At 38.3% G+C, this 16,759-nt stretch overlaps 2 protein-coding genes and 1 long non-coding RNA gene across 6 annotated transcripts; 2 read left to right on the top strand and 1 right to left on the bottom strand.

The window, feature by feature from the left end:
• Positions 1-2,920: 2,920 nt before the first annotated feature.
• Positions 2,921-4,325, top strand: LOC133722376 (uncharacterized). Its single transcript, XR_009852651.1, has 3 exons — positions 2,921-3,171; positions 3,295-3,926; positions 4,062-4,325. It is a non-coding gene; the product is annotated as an uncharacterized LOC133722376 (long non-coding RNA).
• A 1,793-nt stretch (positions 4,326-6,118) lies between these two features.
• Positions 6,119-10,973, bottom strand: LOC133723905 (probable disease resistance protein At4g27220). Of its 2 annotated transcripts, none has more exons than XM_062150776.1 (3): positions 10,077-10,973; positions 7,272-9,995; positions 6,119-6,932 (listed from the first exon to the last, which is right to left on the bottom strand). In XM_062150776.1, the coding sequence occupies exons 1-3, from the start codon at positions 10,580-10,582 to the stop codon at positions 6,758-6,760; spliced, it is 3,405 nt and encodes a 1,134-aa protein (XP_062006760.1). In that variant the 5' UTR covers positions 10,583-10,973; the 3' UTR covers positions 6,119-6,757. The 2 variants fall into 2 exon arrangements, with proteins under 2 accessions (XP_062006760.1, XP_062006761.1); XM_062150777.1 differs by having other exon boundaries at positions 6,119-6,914.
• Positions 10,974-11,225: 252 nt separating this feature from the next.
• Positions 11,226-14,619, top strand: LOC133723005 (uncharacterized). 3 transcript variants are annotated; one of them, XM_062149840.1, is made up of 4 exons: positions 11,226-11,691; positions 12,160-12,307; positions 12,518-13,242; positions 13,529-14,619. In XM_062149840.1, the coding sequence occupies exons 2-4, from the start codon at positions 12,165-12,167 to the stop codon at positions 14,578-14,580; spliced, it is 1,920 nt and encodes a 639-aa protein (XP_062005824.1). In that variant the 5' UTR covers positions 11,226-11,691; positions 12,160-12,164; the 3' UTR covers positions 14,581-14,619. The 3 variants fall into 3 exon arrangements, with proteins under 3 accessions (XP_062005824.1, XP_062005825.1, XP_062005823.1); XM_062149841.1 differs by having other exon boundaries at positions 11,227-11,691; positions 12,819-13,242; XM_062149839.1 differs by lacking the exon at positions 11,226-11,691 and having other exon boundaries at positions 11,980-12,307.
• The last annotated feature ends 2,140 nt before the right edge of the window (positions 14,620-16,759 follow it).

The raw sequence follows: 16,759 nt of genomic DNA, 5'->3' as shown, positions 1-16,759 counted from the left end.
GAACCTAAACCTCATAATAGACCCGTTGCTAAAATCGATGAGTGGCTCTGATCAATAAGCCAAAAAAAAACTGACTGCCACTACCAGCAAGTTGAAAGGAGGGGAACCACAACCTCAGAGATGGCGATAAACAGGCAAGAAAGTGGGGTTTCAATGCAAGCCAAGGATCTTGGCGAGCAAACTTAAAGTTAGGGTCTGCTGCAACCAAAAGAGAGGGACAAGAGCTCTCATATTTTAATTTGCTCTTGCCATTCTTAATTTGGAAATTATAAAATGTCTCGCTAGAAAATAAAAAATAAAAAACAAAAAAAGATTAAAAAGTTTAAAAAAAATCATTACCCAAATTTCTCACTTCAGTTTCCACTAAAGTCGAACTTGTCAGGGCGGGGTTACTAGCGGAGGTCGAGTCAACAGTGCTGTTGGTGCAGTCGATGGGGTCTCTATGGCTCAGACCTGGTGTTGGCATGGCAAGTGCGATGTTTGTATCTAAGTGTGGCGACGCAGCCGAGGTTCACCATGCACACATGTGGAGGATGGGGGTGGTGAGGAATGGCACTGCAAACTGGCGTCCCCCGTTAGTTACTGGGCTTCAAGGCTTTGGCTGCCCTTAGCATTTAGGGTGCCCAACGCTCTTAAGAGGCCCAAGAATGTAGAAGAGTGTTGGTTTTTTCATTGGCCCATGTTGCAGCTAGGATTTGGTTATTGGGCTTGGGCTATTGGTAGTTAAACCTGGGCTTTGAGCTTAGCTTATGGATCCTTGCTGTTAAAGTCATTGATGGTCCACCAGAATTTCATTACTTTTGTAAGATTGAGAGCTCCGACCCTTCTAACTGGAAAGGGAAAGGTTCGAAAGATGACAATGAGTCAAGCCAGAAGACTATAGGTAGAAGCACGGAGACCAACTTATTGTTGAGGTTGTTAGCTGCTGAAGATAGAGCTGATTCCAACCCTAAGGGGAAGGAGTTGGGCCTAATTTAATTTTAAGCTATTAGACATTTGGATGCAAACCTTTTTTAAGTAGGAGTAACTTCTATATGCTTTTCTAAGATGTTTCTAGTTGTTATCTATACCACAATTGTGTGCTGGCAGATTAGACTAGATGAATGATTTTTCCCTAGGAAGCAAGGTTGTTCTTGCTTGGTTAGGTTTACTTCATGCAAGTATCCCATTGACTTTAATGAGTTTAGTATTGGGTTAGATAGGTTTTCTAGTTTTTTGCCAGATTTCTTGTATAAGTGCATCTTAGACTTTGATTTGCTCTATGGCTTTGACTACGTACTAATAATATCAATTCATATTAAACAAAGGGGAGTGAAATTTGCACACTCTAAATTACAATCTGCACTCCCCTCTTATTTCTTTAATGTTTTCTACATGTACTTTTACTTTTTCATTCTAGTATTCCACATTTGCCCTTAAAATCCTCAAATTCTAAGAGATCTCTCTGGCGTTTTTCACTTGCTGAGTCTAATCTCTTTCTCTCTCAGTTCTCTCATTTCTCTTCAACTTCTCTTTCTTCTATAGCTGAAATGGAAAATTTTCCAGGGTAGCAAAACCGAAAGAACGATATGTTTTATATTGATTATTGGTTTCGATATATGAAGGTGCCGCAACTCATTTCTCTCCAAAACAGAAAGAAATAGATTATTAAAAATTGCCCAGATTCCTTGCCAAAATTGATCCCCAGATTGTACACTTAGTTGAAGCACAAATCTTCTAAACTTGATTTGGTTTTATGGGTTTTGCTATTATTACTTTCTAGGTTTCAATCACAATCAAAATTCCATCTTATAGAAAAGAAAATTGATCAAAGAGGTTGTTGGATTGTTTAAACAAGAGAAGGATCAAGTATTAGAGGGAGAGAATAGAAAAGCAAAGCATCAGTGAGAGATAGACGAAGAGAGGAGAAAAAAATTGAATTGCTTTGTTATAGACAACTTAAACGATGTATCTCAAATTGGAAAAGATAAGGGCCTGTCCGGTAACGTTTTTAAAAATGATTTTTCAAAAACCGATTTTGAAAATGAAAACGAGAAAACAAGATTGGATTTTTGAGATCCGAAAATGTGTCCGGTAGTTTATTCCGAAAACAATTTTCAAAAACAAGAATAGCAAAAACAATGAAAATACAAAAAACAATGAAAATGTATACATATATCTCCGTGTTTTCTAAAATATGAGAATGAAAAGGTGAAAACGTCTATTTGTCGTTTTCCTGTTTTACGAGTAAAATAAAAAATCATTTTCAATTTTTATTTTCTGTATTTTTGAAAACAGACCAACGAACGCATTTTCAAGCCATTTTCATTTTATAAAATGAAAAAGATGACTTGAAAACGTTACCGAACGCCACCTAATCATCTTCGGACTTTCAATTTTATGTATGAGAGGCGGATGAAAATCATGAAACTGAAATCTGATAAAAGAGGAGAATGAACTTTTGTTAAAAGAGAGGAGGTAGTTAGAACTGCAAAGTGCAGAGTGATTGCGGCAGAAATCAGTTGAAGAAAAGAGTTGTGAATGTAAAGTTAATATGGGAAACACGAATCTCCTGAATATATAAAAACATTAAAAGTGATAGTGGGAATGCATATTGTAATTTGGGGAGTTAATTTTTTTTGCAAATTTTACTCCCCTAAACAAAAAGTGGGTGTCATTTTGAATTTCTTGGAATAAAAAATTTAAAAGAATAAAAGGTAAGACAACAACTATTAGTACCAAAATTACAAATGATGTCCTTTCCTTTTTTGATATGACAAGAGAACATTGAAGTGATTTACCAAAAATGTGGGACATCACCCCTAATTAATTAATATTCTTAATATACGAAAGAAAAACTACACTGTTGCTGTTCATTTCACAAAAGACAAACGGAATGAATAGTTGATTGGCGATTTTGCCCTTCATGCTGTTGGTTGTTGCACGCCTGCCATTTGCCTATAGCCTAAACCGTGCTTGCCATTCTATTCCAATGGTTGTTTGCGTCAGACTTCTATTCCATCTCCAGCATCATCAGACTCCTATTCAATCTTCAGCATTAGAGATCTTTGCAATCATCGTCTGCTCTTTGCATCGGACTTCTATTCGATCTTTAGCATCTGTTCTTTTTTTTTTTTTTATCTTGGTGACTGGATTGGTTTTGGGTAGACGAAGAAGTTGGGGCTAGCAAGAGTAAGTGGTTTTGAATTTTTCTGCAGTTTTTTTTTTTTTTTTTTTTTCTGATTGATTGAAGCTTTAGATAGTTGGTTTTTGTGGATTTGTGGTTTGATTCATAGATTCTTTTCAACTGTTCAGATTTCCCAACTTTCAAGGAGAGTTTCAAATTGGATTGGGGTTTGCATAAGCCTGAGGCCTTTTTCGATCGTTGCTGACCTTCAATCAAGTGGTTTAAAGGTGGATTTTTGCATTGTTTTTTGAGTTGGATCTTTTCTTCATTGTTGGCAAAGGTTCTTATAGGTTTGATTTTTTTATTTTTGTTCTCAAGAATTTGATATCAGGAAGGTCAAAGTGTCAAATTGTGTGTCTTTTTTTGGAGTATGAGAAAGTAAGAAGACATTACTTTGTTGCACACAGAGTTCTTTCAAAAGTTTTTTTTGCTTTAATGATGTAAAGTTTGTACTTAGATTATATTTATATTATATTCGCTTTTATGTAAGATTTTGGTTTTAGTTTTGAGGTTTACAATCATTTTCTGGACTTTGCCTTTTCAGTGATACAGATTTTGATCTTTTGAGTATTTTGATCTTATTGAGGTTCAATTTGGGAAGGAGGGAGAGTCTAATTGTTTTTTGGCTTTTGCTTTATCTGTTTTATAATTGTTTTCTTTGGGTGTTGCAGATTGTATGCAACAAAGTTTTGTATCGTTTTACTGTCACTGTTCCTTTGTTTGTTGGTTAGCATTATCTTCGTCTCTTATTGTTATTTAGGTATAAGTGCTACAGTTTATTAACTTGATTTTTGGTTTTGTCTATGTTCATTGTTTTCTTTTTTCATATTCAGTTTATAGTCTGTGTATCCAAGGTGGTCTTGAATTGTCTAAATTCTGTTGTTTGACTCTGCAGACACTGGGAACAGTGTGCTATCAGCTTCTGTTATTGTGGATTCAAGTATGAATTTTACACTTGTATGAGTTGTATACATTCTTACTGCAATGGACATTCAACAGTTATTTGTTTAAATGATTGGTCTTTCTGTCAACCATGGTTGCGGACATTCAAGAGTTATTTGTTTAAATGATTGGTCTTTCTATCAATCATGGTTGGAGAAATCATGAAGTTAATCCGTTCAACTATTGAAGTTTCGAAACCTTTTTAGTCAAAGCTGCAGATTTTAGTATTATATGGTTTAATTCTTAAGATTTGTTGATATCCTGCACTTCTACTTTATCTAGATCAGCAAAAAAAGAAAACAATGAATGGAAGAGAGAGAGAAACAAAAGAGAGGAATGATGGAAATTCTTGCACAAATGGAATGATGCAATTATTGTGTTGGAATTCAAGTTCAAATTTTTGTGTTGATAGGTTGTTGAAAGGGTTTGTGTCTCATATTGAATCAATGTTGTGAGTTCTGGATAGTTTGATAATGTGGTGACCCGAGAGGGGGTTCCACAGCGCCGCGAAACCGACATGTCACAAATGACATCTCGATGACTCATCAACCCGAAACCGCAAGGCCTTTTGGGTTTAGTTTGTTGGTTTACAAAACATTTTCTTAGACAAATCATTCTAGCAACCGAACATCATATTTTCAAAGCGGAATTTAAAGTGGGCTAAAGGATTTGGGCTTACAATAGGAGCCCAATTTAGAAAATAAGAAATTACTAAGTAAATACAAGTATGAGAGACGCGCCCCAGGGTTACAGGTCTCCCGAAATTTTGTAAATTAAATAAGCGAGTAGAAAACAAACAAATAAATAAAAAGTAAATAAATAAGTTACTTCAAAATCCGATAAAGGTCTAAGACCTTAATTTAATAAAGTCCAAGAGAAATACGTCAAGCCGGGCCATGTGCCTCCCCTGTACGCTCCCCGACCACATGCTCGAAACCTGCACACTGTTGTAGGGGTGAACTTTCGTCCTCGCATGCTCAATAAGGGCTGACCTAACCATGCTAGGTTTGAAAAATAATATACTTGAAAATATTTACTACATAATATTGTGCACATTTATCGAAAATACTTTAAAGAGAGGCAATCAGAAACATTTATTCTCTTTTATAAAACATATGCAGCATGCTTCACACAACTTGGAGCTCTGAGATACTTACCTGCCCCGGCTACTCTAAAACAATCGGTGACCGGCCCGATTCGTCATCCTTCGAGAACCGGCCAACGACTCTGTAGTGCTTGTGACTACAACTAGCGAAAGTGTCCATTTCCTGGCCCTGAGTGTCCTATGACTAGTTCATCGTCGGTACTTACCTTTTTCCTCGACGAACATAGGAGCACAGCCCCCTCCGGAGGTTCATGGTTATTGACACCGTGGGATCCTAGGAATCAACGCGTCTAGGTCCCATTCACTTTCAGGTCAAAAGTACCAAAATCTGTTGTTTCTTGTTATATCAAACAACAAAAGTAACAAGTTATCTATATTTCAAATGTGCTTCAAACAACAGAAAAGTGAGTTTATGATCTCAGTCAAACTACGTAAGTACATGATTACATATAGTTATATTGTCTATCAGACAACATAAATACTTAAAACAATGGTTGGAATACAAGACAAAAGACATAAAAATAAATTCTTAAAACTATTTAGACGACAGATGAGGCATAATTTACCCAATTTTAAGTGAATTTCAAACAACAATCAAATGTCTTTAAAAATGCATTCAGACAACAGATTGTTAAACGAGTCTTTATTTTGGTAAACTTCAGACAACATATAAATGTGTTCTTATTAAATGTCAAACAACAACAGTTTTATTAAAACTGTAGTTTGTAGTTCATTTGAACAACATTAATATGTCGCTGTATGTGATTAATAACCACAGAAAGTCCGAAATCCTTCAATTTTGGGTTGTTCAGACGACAGAGTCTTGTGAAACTTCTGTTGTTTGAATGAGGACAGACGACGGATGATATCTGTCGTCTGATGCCGTAAGAGATGACAGTTGGATACACAACATATAATTTCCATCTGAAGCTATTATTGGCATAGTGACCCTTAGTTTCATCCAGCCACTAGGAGGTTGCGACCATTTAACAATAGATCGTCGTCTTGCTAGGCCAGACAAGGCACTTAGAGTGCACATACATGCAATTTTAGTCCGACTAGCCCTACAAGATACATGCAGAGACTTAATACACGCCAAACAATATCCAACTAAAATAAATAAAACTAAAAACATAAATAAAAAATCAGCCAAGGCAGAGCCCAAAAAGGGGGCCCAAGCCCAAGCAATCCAGGACGCAAGCAGATCACGGCCTGCCAGCCAAGCTTGGCCTGGCCTAATCCCACCTCCTCCGACGGACCACCCGCTATGCCGAACAAACCACCTTCGCCGGACCTCTGTCAACCTCGCTCTGCCATCCCCATTGTGTCGTGGAGAAGCACCACCCTTTCCAACCATTCCCTTCCCCAAATTAGAATCATCTGCCCCAACCTATATCAGACTATTCTGATCAGATCCAAGCCGCGTCGATGACCCGTCACCACCAGACAGCCTCCGATCCAACCACACCAAGCTAATCCGCTACCAAGGCCAGCTAGAAAAGAACCAAGGCCGGACAACCGCCGCGATCTCGTCCTTCCTCAACTCACACATAGCCACCGCGATCTCCACCTCGGACCAAGGACAAGTCAATCGAGGACCCCGACCTCACATCAGACCCGAACCGAGTCGAAAAAGAGTCTGACGACAGCTCTATAGGGACTCGCCGCCAAATAGGGCAATGAGGCTTCTGTGAGGAAACCCTAGTATAGAAGAGAGCTCTGTTAACGTAGAGCAATTGAAAACAAACCATTCATCAATGACATGAAATTTCTATGAAATATCGACAATCATTTGATTATTAAAATTTTAAAAGGAAGGATGATGGACAGATGGAGTATTACCGATGAATCAAAGAAAAATAATAACTTCAAGATTGAAAGAAACAAAGTTACACTATTTGATTGGTGTACTGGTGTCGGAAACCCATCCCATTGAAAGCTTGCAAATGAATCATAAATTTAAATGAAAATATAATTAACATTTTGCATTTGTTTACTGGTAAACACTCAGACTACCAAATATGAAAAATCAAGTAAGTTTTTGACACAGCGACATACCTGTGGAGTTGGACTTCTCTCTCTGGCTTGAAGTCATAAATAGAGGCTGAAAACTTGGGACAGTCCAACACATCCAAGTCTTCCAATGAAGGACACTCAATATCAATGGTAGCACTTTCAGAGTACAACATCGGAAGTTCCGCCAAACTTAATCGCTTCAATTTTGGAAGAATGATCTTCTTGTTGCCTGCCTCAACTATTCTTTCCAAAAAAGGGCAATTCTGTAAATTAAAGTAAGTCAACTGAGAAAGACACAGGGCAATATCAGAGGTGAAGAGACTTCCCGGCAAGTTGCACTGTCTAATGTTCAAAATTTGAAGAGTCTGAAACATTGCAAGTGGAGCAGGTCCATCCCATATGCTTCTTACTCTGTACAGACCACACAACTCTACACTTCTCAATTTTGATTGTTTTGGCTCAGATAACGCTTCATACCCAAACACATATTCAATCTCGTCCATGAAACGACAACATAGTTCTTCAAGATTTGGTAGTCTCTGTAACAATGTTGATGGTAAAAGTACATTCCCCCACTTGTAACAATATCGAACCTTCAATACCTTCAAATTAAATAGAGACCCAGGTGGTAGCTCACCAACACATGACTCCTGACAATCTACTCCAATCATATGCAACTCTTCCAACTTCTTGAACACAGGTCTTTTTGGAACCCATGTTCTTGTATTCATCAGCTCGTGGCTATCGGTACCAATTATAGAGAGATGAGTCAGTCCCTGTAATCTCCCATGCTCAAATTCCACAAATATGTCTATTAACCTTCGGCACCCTTCCCACCATAGCCTCTCTGCTCTATTCATCACCGTATTGAAAAACCAGTCCGGCAAGCGACTGATGGTGTCAAGCTTCAAGGATATTGACTTATGAGCATATCGATCAGAGCCTTCCATCTTGTCGTATGTGCCGATACATATATCAAATTCAACCCAATTCGGATTGAACTCAACATATTTAGGGATACACTCTGCATCACAGATACAAACCTTCAAAACTCTTAAGTTTGACAAACTAGTTACCTCATCAAAACCAGCATTGGTTTCTTCTCCTTCTCCCTTAACTTTTCTCCCCCACTCACAAAATCTGCATTGCAGGTACGAGTCTTCTGATCCATTCATGTACAGTTCTTCTAAATTATGCAATTTTGATATCACTTTGGATGGAATTTGATCAACACTTGTACCGGTGATATCCAAAATCTTTAGATTGGTCAAACCTCCTATTTCTCTAGGAAAATGTGAGTTTCTGATCATACTAAGAATCTCAAGCTTCTTAAGTTTTCCGATCATGGAAATGTCAATTAGCTTCTCACATCTATCTAAATGCAAAGCTCGGAGGTTGGTTAGGAAACTGAATGATTGGGGTAGTAAGGAAATATTAGTGTAACTAAGATTTAAGACCCTTAATTCATTTGGACTTTGAAAGAAGGTTTCTGGGATCCTAGTTATAGACCCAATATGATTTAGTAACAAAACCTGGAGTTTTGGACATACTAACCTTTCCGGTAGCTTGCTAATACGATTCCGTATTAGTGAGACTGCAGAGTATCCTCTATGTAATTGACGTGGCCAATCCTCTAAACCACGGCCAGCTTTGACCAAAAACCCATCGTCAGATTGCGCAATTTGAATGGCTGTATCCCGGACGACATCATGCATCCTTACACATCTAATTCTTTCTGTCCTTCTAAATCTGTCTGCGTCCAAAAGCAAGCAAGAATGTTTAAGGTGTGCGGCCACAGAATCAGCCTTCTCTCTGGCTTCTTCAAGGGTGTCGGCATCTCGAAACAATCCTTTCCCGATCGCATACCTGAACAACTCTTCAATTGGGATGTCAAAGTCTTCTGGGAATAAGCAACAGAGCAAGAAGTATGACTTGTAGTCATCATCTTTTAAGTAATGATAGCTTAATTTTATACATTTGGATGCTTCTCCGTAATCATCAGGGTTGGCAAATTGTGACATCTCTAGTGCCCGAGCTGCTCTTTTCCATTCCACTAGTTCTTTATCTCCAAGTGCCCTTGCAACTGCTATCAATGCAATTGGTAGACCCCTACATTCTCTAGCTACCTTCTTCGCTACACCCTTGAAAGTGGTCGATTCAAAAGACCTTGCATTTCTCACAAACAAGGCCCAAGAATCTTTTTTTGAGAGGACGTTGAGGGTGATCTTTTCTTGGCACTCCATGACATGACAAACATTCCATCTCCTTGTGGTGAGTAGGACTTTGGAATTGCACTTTTGAAGTTCCTTGTAGCTTGGTATTCCTATTCTTGATAAATCCACTCTCTCCCAAACGTCGTCCAGGATTACAAGGATCTTATTTCTTTTCTTTATCTCCTCACTCAAGCTAGTTGCTCTTCCAACTTCTGTCTCCTCCTCCAATATTAAGCCCAACAGGTCCGCCAATGTGCCTTGAATTTTTCTATAGTCAGGTCTTTGGGATACGATACCCATAATCACATGTTCAAAAATCCCACTTTTTCGGGCATGTGCACCGACATGTTTTACCATCGTTGTCTTTCCAACGCCTCCCATGCCGTAGACACCAACGGCAGTGACCTCTTCATCTTTTAGCGCCATCATAACCTTATTCATAGCTTTTCTTGTTGCTTCAAATGCTTGGAAATTTCCTGTGGACTCAATTCCATCAGTAACTATTTTGCTACGGAGAAATTCCCCAATGACGTCAACAAGCTCTTTGTGAGTCCTTCAAGCAAGAATTTATTAAGGTCAAAAATAAGCGTTAGGCAAAATTATATAGAACCGAAATTAAGGGCACAATGCTTACTTATGATCATTTGTATTCCACCCAGAGATATTGGCCACTTTGTTTAAAGCAGCTTGCCACTCCTTCACCTTCTCTGATTGGTGTCGCCCAGATTTTACATGCTTGGAGAAAGCTTTTTTGAAATTTCCCTTCTTCTGATATCGAACATCAGTAGGATCAACATGATCATAGAACAGTGGCAATATTCTGTTGTCTTCCATGGATAGACAAATCTCTCTAAGTTCCTCCAAACACCAAGCAGAAGAAGCATAATTTTGCGAGAGAACAACGATTGCAAACCTTGATTCTTTGATTGCTGCTAAGAGAGCAGGAGTAATAACATACCCTACTTCAAGATCTCGATCATCCATGAATACTTTAATTCCTCTCCTCTTAAGTCCATCGTATATGTCGACTGTGATCCCCTTGCGAGTGTCTTCACCCTTGAAACTTATAAAAACATCATACTTCCAACATGAATCTGATGAAGGAAGAGATGAACAGGCTTTTCGGGAGCTGGAGGCCATTGAAAACCACCAAATTAAAACAAGAGGCAATCAAGAACAAGAAAGAAGAAATTCCAATAAAAAAACCGACCAAGGAGGGATAGAGTTTGAGGAATTGAGGGAAATAATCAATGAAAGAGAGTGTTGCAGTCTGAAAGGCATGAAATATCAGATTGAGTTGTTGCAGATTCTAGACAATAACATCTTGGATTTGCGCTAACTAATACTACTATATATATCTCCACTTGCTGCCGACTAATCTGCTCCACTGTGAATATCCTGTTTCAGCCCCGTGAAGAAAACAAAGTAGCTCACCTCGTAGCAAACATAATTGATTTTTTCTTGTATCGAACTAGGGCCGGAATGGTCTTCCAAAGCTTTTATAGAAAGACCCGCCATTGTATTCGTTTCATCGTTCATAGCATCCTCGACAATGCCTTTGCCTCACAAGCTTTTATTTTAAGTTGCTTCCCTTTCTCCGTCTCATTCATTACGACTGCCTATGATGTGCTGACATGGGTATGGGTATGGGTGCGGGAGACGATACGTGGGATACGTTTTTTCTATAAAAAAAATAATAAGATACGATACGTTTTTTTTTAATTTTTTTTATTAGGGAAATGATGGAAAAGGTTACTTTAGAGAGTGAAATGATAATAAGGTCACCTAGTTTCCCACTTGATAAAAAGGTCCATTGTGAATTGTTATTAATATTAGTTTAGTCCTTATGAATAATGAGGTCATGTTAAAAAAGGTCAGTTTTTAATTTTTATCATTCCGATTCTGCCCCTAAGGTAATAAACCTTTATAACCTTCCAATTCAAAATCTGGGAGCTCAAATTTTCTCTCTCCTTTGATCAGAAAGCTTCCGATTCGATTTGATCGGAGATCTCTTTCCGAGATTCTTTCTTCGCCGCCCTCTCCGTCGGAAGCTTCCGATTTCTCTTTGTGATTCTGCGACGATCTGAAAGTGGTTTTGGAGCTTCCTCAGCTCTTTTCTCTTTTTCTGGATCTCTGGCTTCGTCGGTGTTCGTCTTGATCACGTTATTGTGTTCTTCTTCTTCGTCGACTCAGTGCTTAGTTACAGTCTCTCTATTTTTTCCTCTCTCTGGTTTTCTCTGATTTGATCGGTAAGCCTTCTCTCTGTGAATTTGTTCGTTTTTGGATTTTGCAGTGTATTTTTGTTGTTTGTGTTAAATTGTTGAATTGTTCGTTTTGGATTACTGTGTTCTTCTCCTTCGTCGACTCAGTGCTATGTTGAATTGTTGATTATGTTTTGTGCTGTTGCGGTACTATATTTGTTCTATACTGTGATTTTTTTATCAGTGACATGGCCAGTTACATTTTTAATACTGCTGTTTTGTTCAGGAATTATCATTTATTTTGCGAGTATGATGTTGTTTTTCTGTTCAGGCATTAATAGTGACTTTGGCAGTGATAATTCTGTTGATTCCTTAGTAGTGACATGGTCAGTTATATTTATAATATTGTTCTTCTGTTCAGGCTTTAACAGTTACTTTGGCAGTGACTTGTTTGTGTTGATTCTGTTGATTTCCTTAGTAGTGACATGGATAGTGATTTGTTTTATTCTTGTGCAGTTGTTATGGATACAAGCTATGTTGTCAAGTTTATTTATTCTGGTGAAGCAGCAACAGTTCCATTGTTGCATAATTGGTCGTTTGTTGACCTATGCAATTCCATACGCTCTCGTTTTCCGGATTTGATTCAAGGCAATTTCATGTTGAGGTACATTATTCCTCCGGATTCTACTTCATGTTTTCTAGAGAGTGAAGTTGATATGAGAATGATTTTTAGGAATTTGGTTCGTTACAATTCTGATTTTGTTGAAGTGTTTGTTACTGATTTGCCTTCTATTAGTGAAAGTGTGGTGAGTAATACAGTGTGTGAGGATTCTAGTACCATGCTTGATGAGAATGATTATTTGGGGTGTTATAGGGCAGAGGCACCGAAGAGTTATATGACGAAAGGTTGGGAGAGTTATATTCATTCTGAAGGCCAAAAGTTTGAGGGTGGGGTTGTTGAGTTTAGGGATAAGCTGCGTAAGTATGCCATAGAAATTGGCTTTTCATATGAGTTTGTTAGAAATGACAAGGTTCGTGTTATTGCTCAGTGTTCTAAGAAACATTCTCAAGGCTGCAATTGGCTTGTGAAGGCTCATTTATGCAGGGCTAATGGTTTCTTTATGATTAAAAGGTTGGTTAATGTTCACACTTGTCATGGTGTGATTCGTTTGCAGAAGAGTAAGATGATGGGATCCAAGGTTGTCAAGTCTATTGTGCTTGATAAGATTCGTGCCAATCCAAACAAAAAGCCAATTGATATAGCTGATGAGATCAAGAGTGATTATGGTTTGGATGTTGCTTATCGTACAGTTTGGTATGGTACGGAGTTGGCAAAAACAGCCCTACATGGTGATGAAGCTGAGTCTTATGCTCAGCTACTTTGGTTCAGTGAGTCTGTTATGAAGTCAAACCCCGACTCTAGGATAGTGGTTGAGTTTCATCGAGAAACACACAGGTTTCAGCGTATGTTTGTGACCTATGGTGCATGGATGAAGGGTTTTCAATCTTGTAGACCTATTCTTTTCATTGATGCTACATTCATTACCAACAAGTACAAGGGGCAGATTATTGCTGCATCGGCAAAGGATGCCAATCAAGGTTGAATCTCCTTCATTATTTGTAGTTTTTTATTTTTCTTGTTTTCTATTTCCTGCCATGTTCTGTTTTTTTTTTGTAATGTAAGTGACATGGTTAGTTACATAGTTAATGACATGGTCAGTTACATGTTCATTGACAGTTACATGTCCAATGACCTAAATGTTATGTGATTTGAATGACATGTCGCTGGCCATGTCACTGTCAAGTAATTTGCAGTTATGTCAGCGACATGGTCAGTGACATTAACAGTTACATGACAGTGACATTATTTTGTTTTTCTGTTCAGGCTTGTATCCAGTTGCTTATGCTATTGTGGATTCTGAAAATGAGAGTAATTGGAGATTTTTTCTTGAGGTTTTGGCTGAAGAGTTTGCAAAACACCCTATGAGGAGGGTGACGTTTATTTCTGATCGTCATGTTGGGCTTGTTAGTGCTTTCCCTAGAGTGTTTCCCAATAATCCACATGGGTTTTGTTTTAGACACCTGATGGCTAACCTTTCTGACAAATTTCCAGCTGGTTCTTACCTCAAGGATCGGATTCCTTACTTGTTTATGTGTTGTGCTTATTCTCGAACACCGGAGATGTATGAGTTCAACATGGAAATCTTGAGGAGTGAAGGCGGCGACATAGTTGCTCAATTTCTGGAGGATCTTCCCAAGGAGAACTGGTGTATGGCTTACTTTAACGGCGAAAGATTTGGTGAAATGACAAATAACTTGGCTGAGTCTTTCAATAATTGGGTGTTGCCTTTGAAGAGTCTTCCTATTCTTGATATTAATGATGGCATTAGAGTGAAGTCCATGGCTTCAATTGCTGCTCGGAAGCAGGATGCTGAGGAATGGTTCTCTGAGTTGTGCCCGGTGATTGAAAAGAAGCTGAAGGAGAATTTGGAAGTCGGAAGGCATTGGAGAGTGAGCAGGTCTGATACCTATGTGTATGAAGTTCACTGCCAGAAGTACAATAGCATGGTAAATTTGGAAACTCGCTTTTGTTCGTGTGGAGAATGGCAGCTGTATGGCTTCCCATGTTCCCATGCCCTTGTAGTGATCCAACAACATGGTTCTTCCCCGTATTTGTATGTCAATGAGCTGTACAAGGTGGAGAAATATCGAGAAACTTATTCTTTCCCAATTAATCCTCTTCCCTCTATTTCGAAGCAAGTGCATGATTTTGGTAGAGATGCGGTGATATTGCAGCCGCCTTTGACTAGAAGACCACCGGGAAGGCCTAGAAAGAAGAGGTTCAGAAAAAGGAGCGAGAAAACCAGGGTGATCAAGTGTGGTAGGTGTGGAAAATGTGATGGTCACAACAGAAAGAGTTGTACAGCTCCGATATAGGTTCAATTCTGGCTACATGCCTTTAACAGTGACATGGCAAGTGACATAGCAAGTGACTCCAATACAGTTTGAAATTTTGTTTTGATTTTTCATTTTTTTCAATAAATGATAAGAAGTGCTTGTAAGGTGCTTACTCATTGGAATTTTTTTTTTGACTATGAGACAGTGTATCTGCTTTCTTCTTTTATAAATCCATCAGTATTCTTTGTGTCTACAGGTTTTTAATAGTTACTTGTACAGTGACATAACCATTTTGGCATTAGTTTACATTGACTTGTCCTGTGACATTAGTTTTTAGTTATCTTGGCAGTGACTTGTTTAATGACTTGTAGTTGGATCACTGCATATAGATTTGGTAATTGGCAGCGGAACACTGCCTTTGCGGTGCAGCGGCACGCTGCAAACTGAAATAGAAATATCATTTTGGCTGTGACTTCTCTATTGACTTATAGTTTTAATGTTTTTTGTCCAGTTACATATTCAGCTACATGCTTAGTTACATGTTCAGTTACATGGTCAGTTACATACATTGTAAGTTACATGGTCAGCTACATTATCAGTGACTTGGTCAGTTACTTGAGTTTTACAGTAACTTGCCTAGTGACTTGGCCAATGACATTCAGTTTTCTTTTTACTTGGCCAGTGACTTAAGCAGTTACATAATGGGCAGTAGTGAATTTAACAATGACACTTTCAATTATATGCGGCCTTCATATTTACATAGTCAGTGACTTGCCCTATGAATTCAGAAGATGCATTAATCTTGAATAAAAAGATCCATACAAGTCATAGTCTGAACTAAACAACAAATTTCTGAAATTCTGAACTAAACAAACAAATTTCTAAAATTCTTAATTTGCTGAGTTCCAGCTCTGCTTATGTTCTGCAAATTTTTTGAATATTTGAGCTTTGAACTTCATCATCTGAGCTTTGGTGACTTTGTTTGGTATCTTCTCCTCTTTTGCCATTCTGTCCATGTAATACATTACAAAAGGTCCGCAATCTAATCTGTTGTCAATTAAAAATTTCAAGTTAATGATTTTGACCAACTTAGTAACAGTAAAGTTATCATTTTAAATTTTTGAATATAGACTTACGATCCTTCGTCTTGTTGGGGGCAGATTCTGGCATGGTTCAAAGGAATCCTTCCACCGTCATAATTTTCCTTTATCCACCTTATTGTTCTTATCTCGTCATCGCTCAAAATACTTTCAACCATCTTTAATTTTGTGTGAGTGCTTTGACTCTTGTCAAATTTCATTCGGCAGCCTTGCTGCAGCATATCGTCTGCTTGATCTTTCACTGCTCTCATCCACAGCTCGACCATTTCAACCTGTATTTTTTAACAGATTAGTAAGTGATAGTTACATGGTCAGTAAGAAGTTTCTTACCAATTTTTTTATACTTTTAAAGCACTCCCCTGTTCCTGCTCTTCTTGGTTTCATTGAATCAAAATGCAGCCATTGCGGTATGTCCTTGTCAAAGACCAAGAGCGTGTGGTGAAATTCTTCATTATGGGTAATTGGGAAGAAAAGCATGCTGCATTTTCCCATGTTTTGGAACAGCGGCTCACACAAGTATTGATGGAGGTTTCTCACAGTTAAATGTATTGTTGAATACTATTTAAAAAAAGAAAGAAAGAAATACATAGAACGAGTTATAAATAAACAAAGAATGAGAGATAAGGATTCAATGTTTATAGAAAGTGCTCGTCATACTTACCCAACACATGGTATGCATAAAAGCAGATCTTCCCAAACTTTGTGAACTTTCGTTTTGCAGTTCATCCTTCAACATTTCCCCATAGCAATCAATCCAGTTGTTTGCTATTGATTGATTGCTTATGAACATTTTGACATCTGCCCTTGTGATTTCGCTTCCAGCCTCTTTTCCCTCCCAGAATAATACGCTGCATAACATAGAACGTTGTTAGTCCTGTGACTTAGCCAGTTACTTTTCACTTGCCAATGATCTGGACAGTGACTTGGCCAGCTACATGGCAATTGCCATGATCTGGACAGTGACTTGACCAGTGACTAGGCCAGCTACATGGCATTTGAAAATGATCTGGACAGTGACTAGGCCAGCTACATGGCAATTGCCATGATCTGGACAGTGACTTGGCCAGTGACTAGGACAGCTACATGGCAAGTTAAGTCACTATCTTGTGAGCTGTAAC

Source organism: Rosa rugosa, chromosome 7, assembly GCF_958449725.1.
Source record: "Rosa rugosa chromosome 7, drRosRugo1.1, whole genome shotgun sequence".
Taxonomy (NCBI): Eukaryota; Viridiplantae; Streptophyta; class Magnoliopsida; order Rosales; family Rosaceae; genus Rosa; species Rosa rugosa.
This window is presented reverse-complemented; position numbering and strand designations above follow the sequence as displayed.

Coding starts and splice junctions, on each gene's coding strand:
- LOC133723905 (XM_062150776.1), bottom strand. CDS start 10,582: ATGGCCTCCAGCTCCCGAAAAGCCTGTTCATCTCTTCCTTCATCAGAT. Junction 9,996..10,076: donor TGGAATACAAATGATCATAA/GTAAGCATTGTG, acceptor TCTTGCTTGAAG/GACTCACAAAGAGCTTGTTG. Junction 6,933..7,271: donor AGAGAAGTCCAACTCCACAG/GTATGTCGCTGT, acceptor CTACGTTAACAG/AGCTCTCTTCTATACTAGGG.
- LOC133723005 (XM_062149839.1), top strand. CDS start 12,129: ATGGATAGTGATTTGTTTTATTCTTGTGCAGTTGTTATGGATACAAGC. Junction 12,308..12,517: donor CAAGGCAATTTCATGTTGAG/GTACATTATTCC, acceptor GGGGTGTTATAG/GGCAGAGGCACCGAAGAGTT. Junction 13,243..13,528: donor GGCAAAGGATGCCAATCAAG/GTTGAATCTCCT, acceptor TTTTCTGTTCAG/GCTTGTATCCAGTTGCTTAT.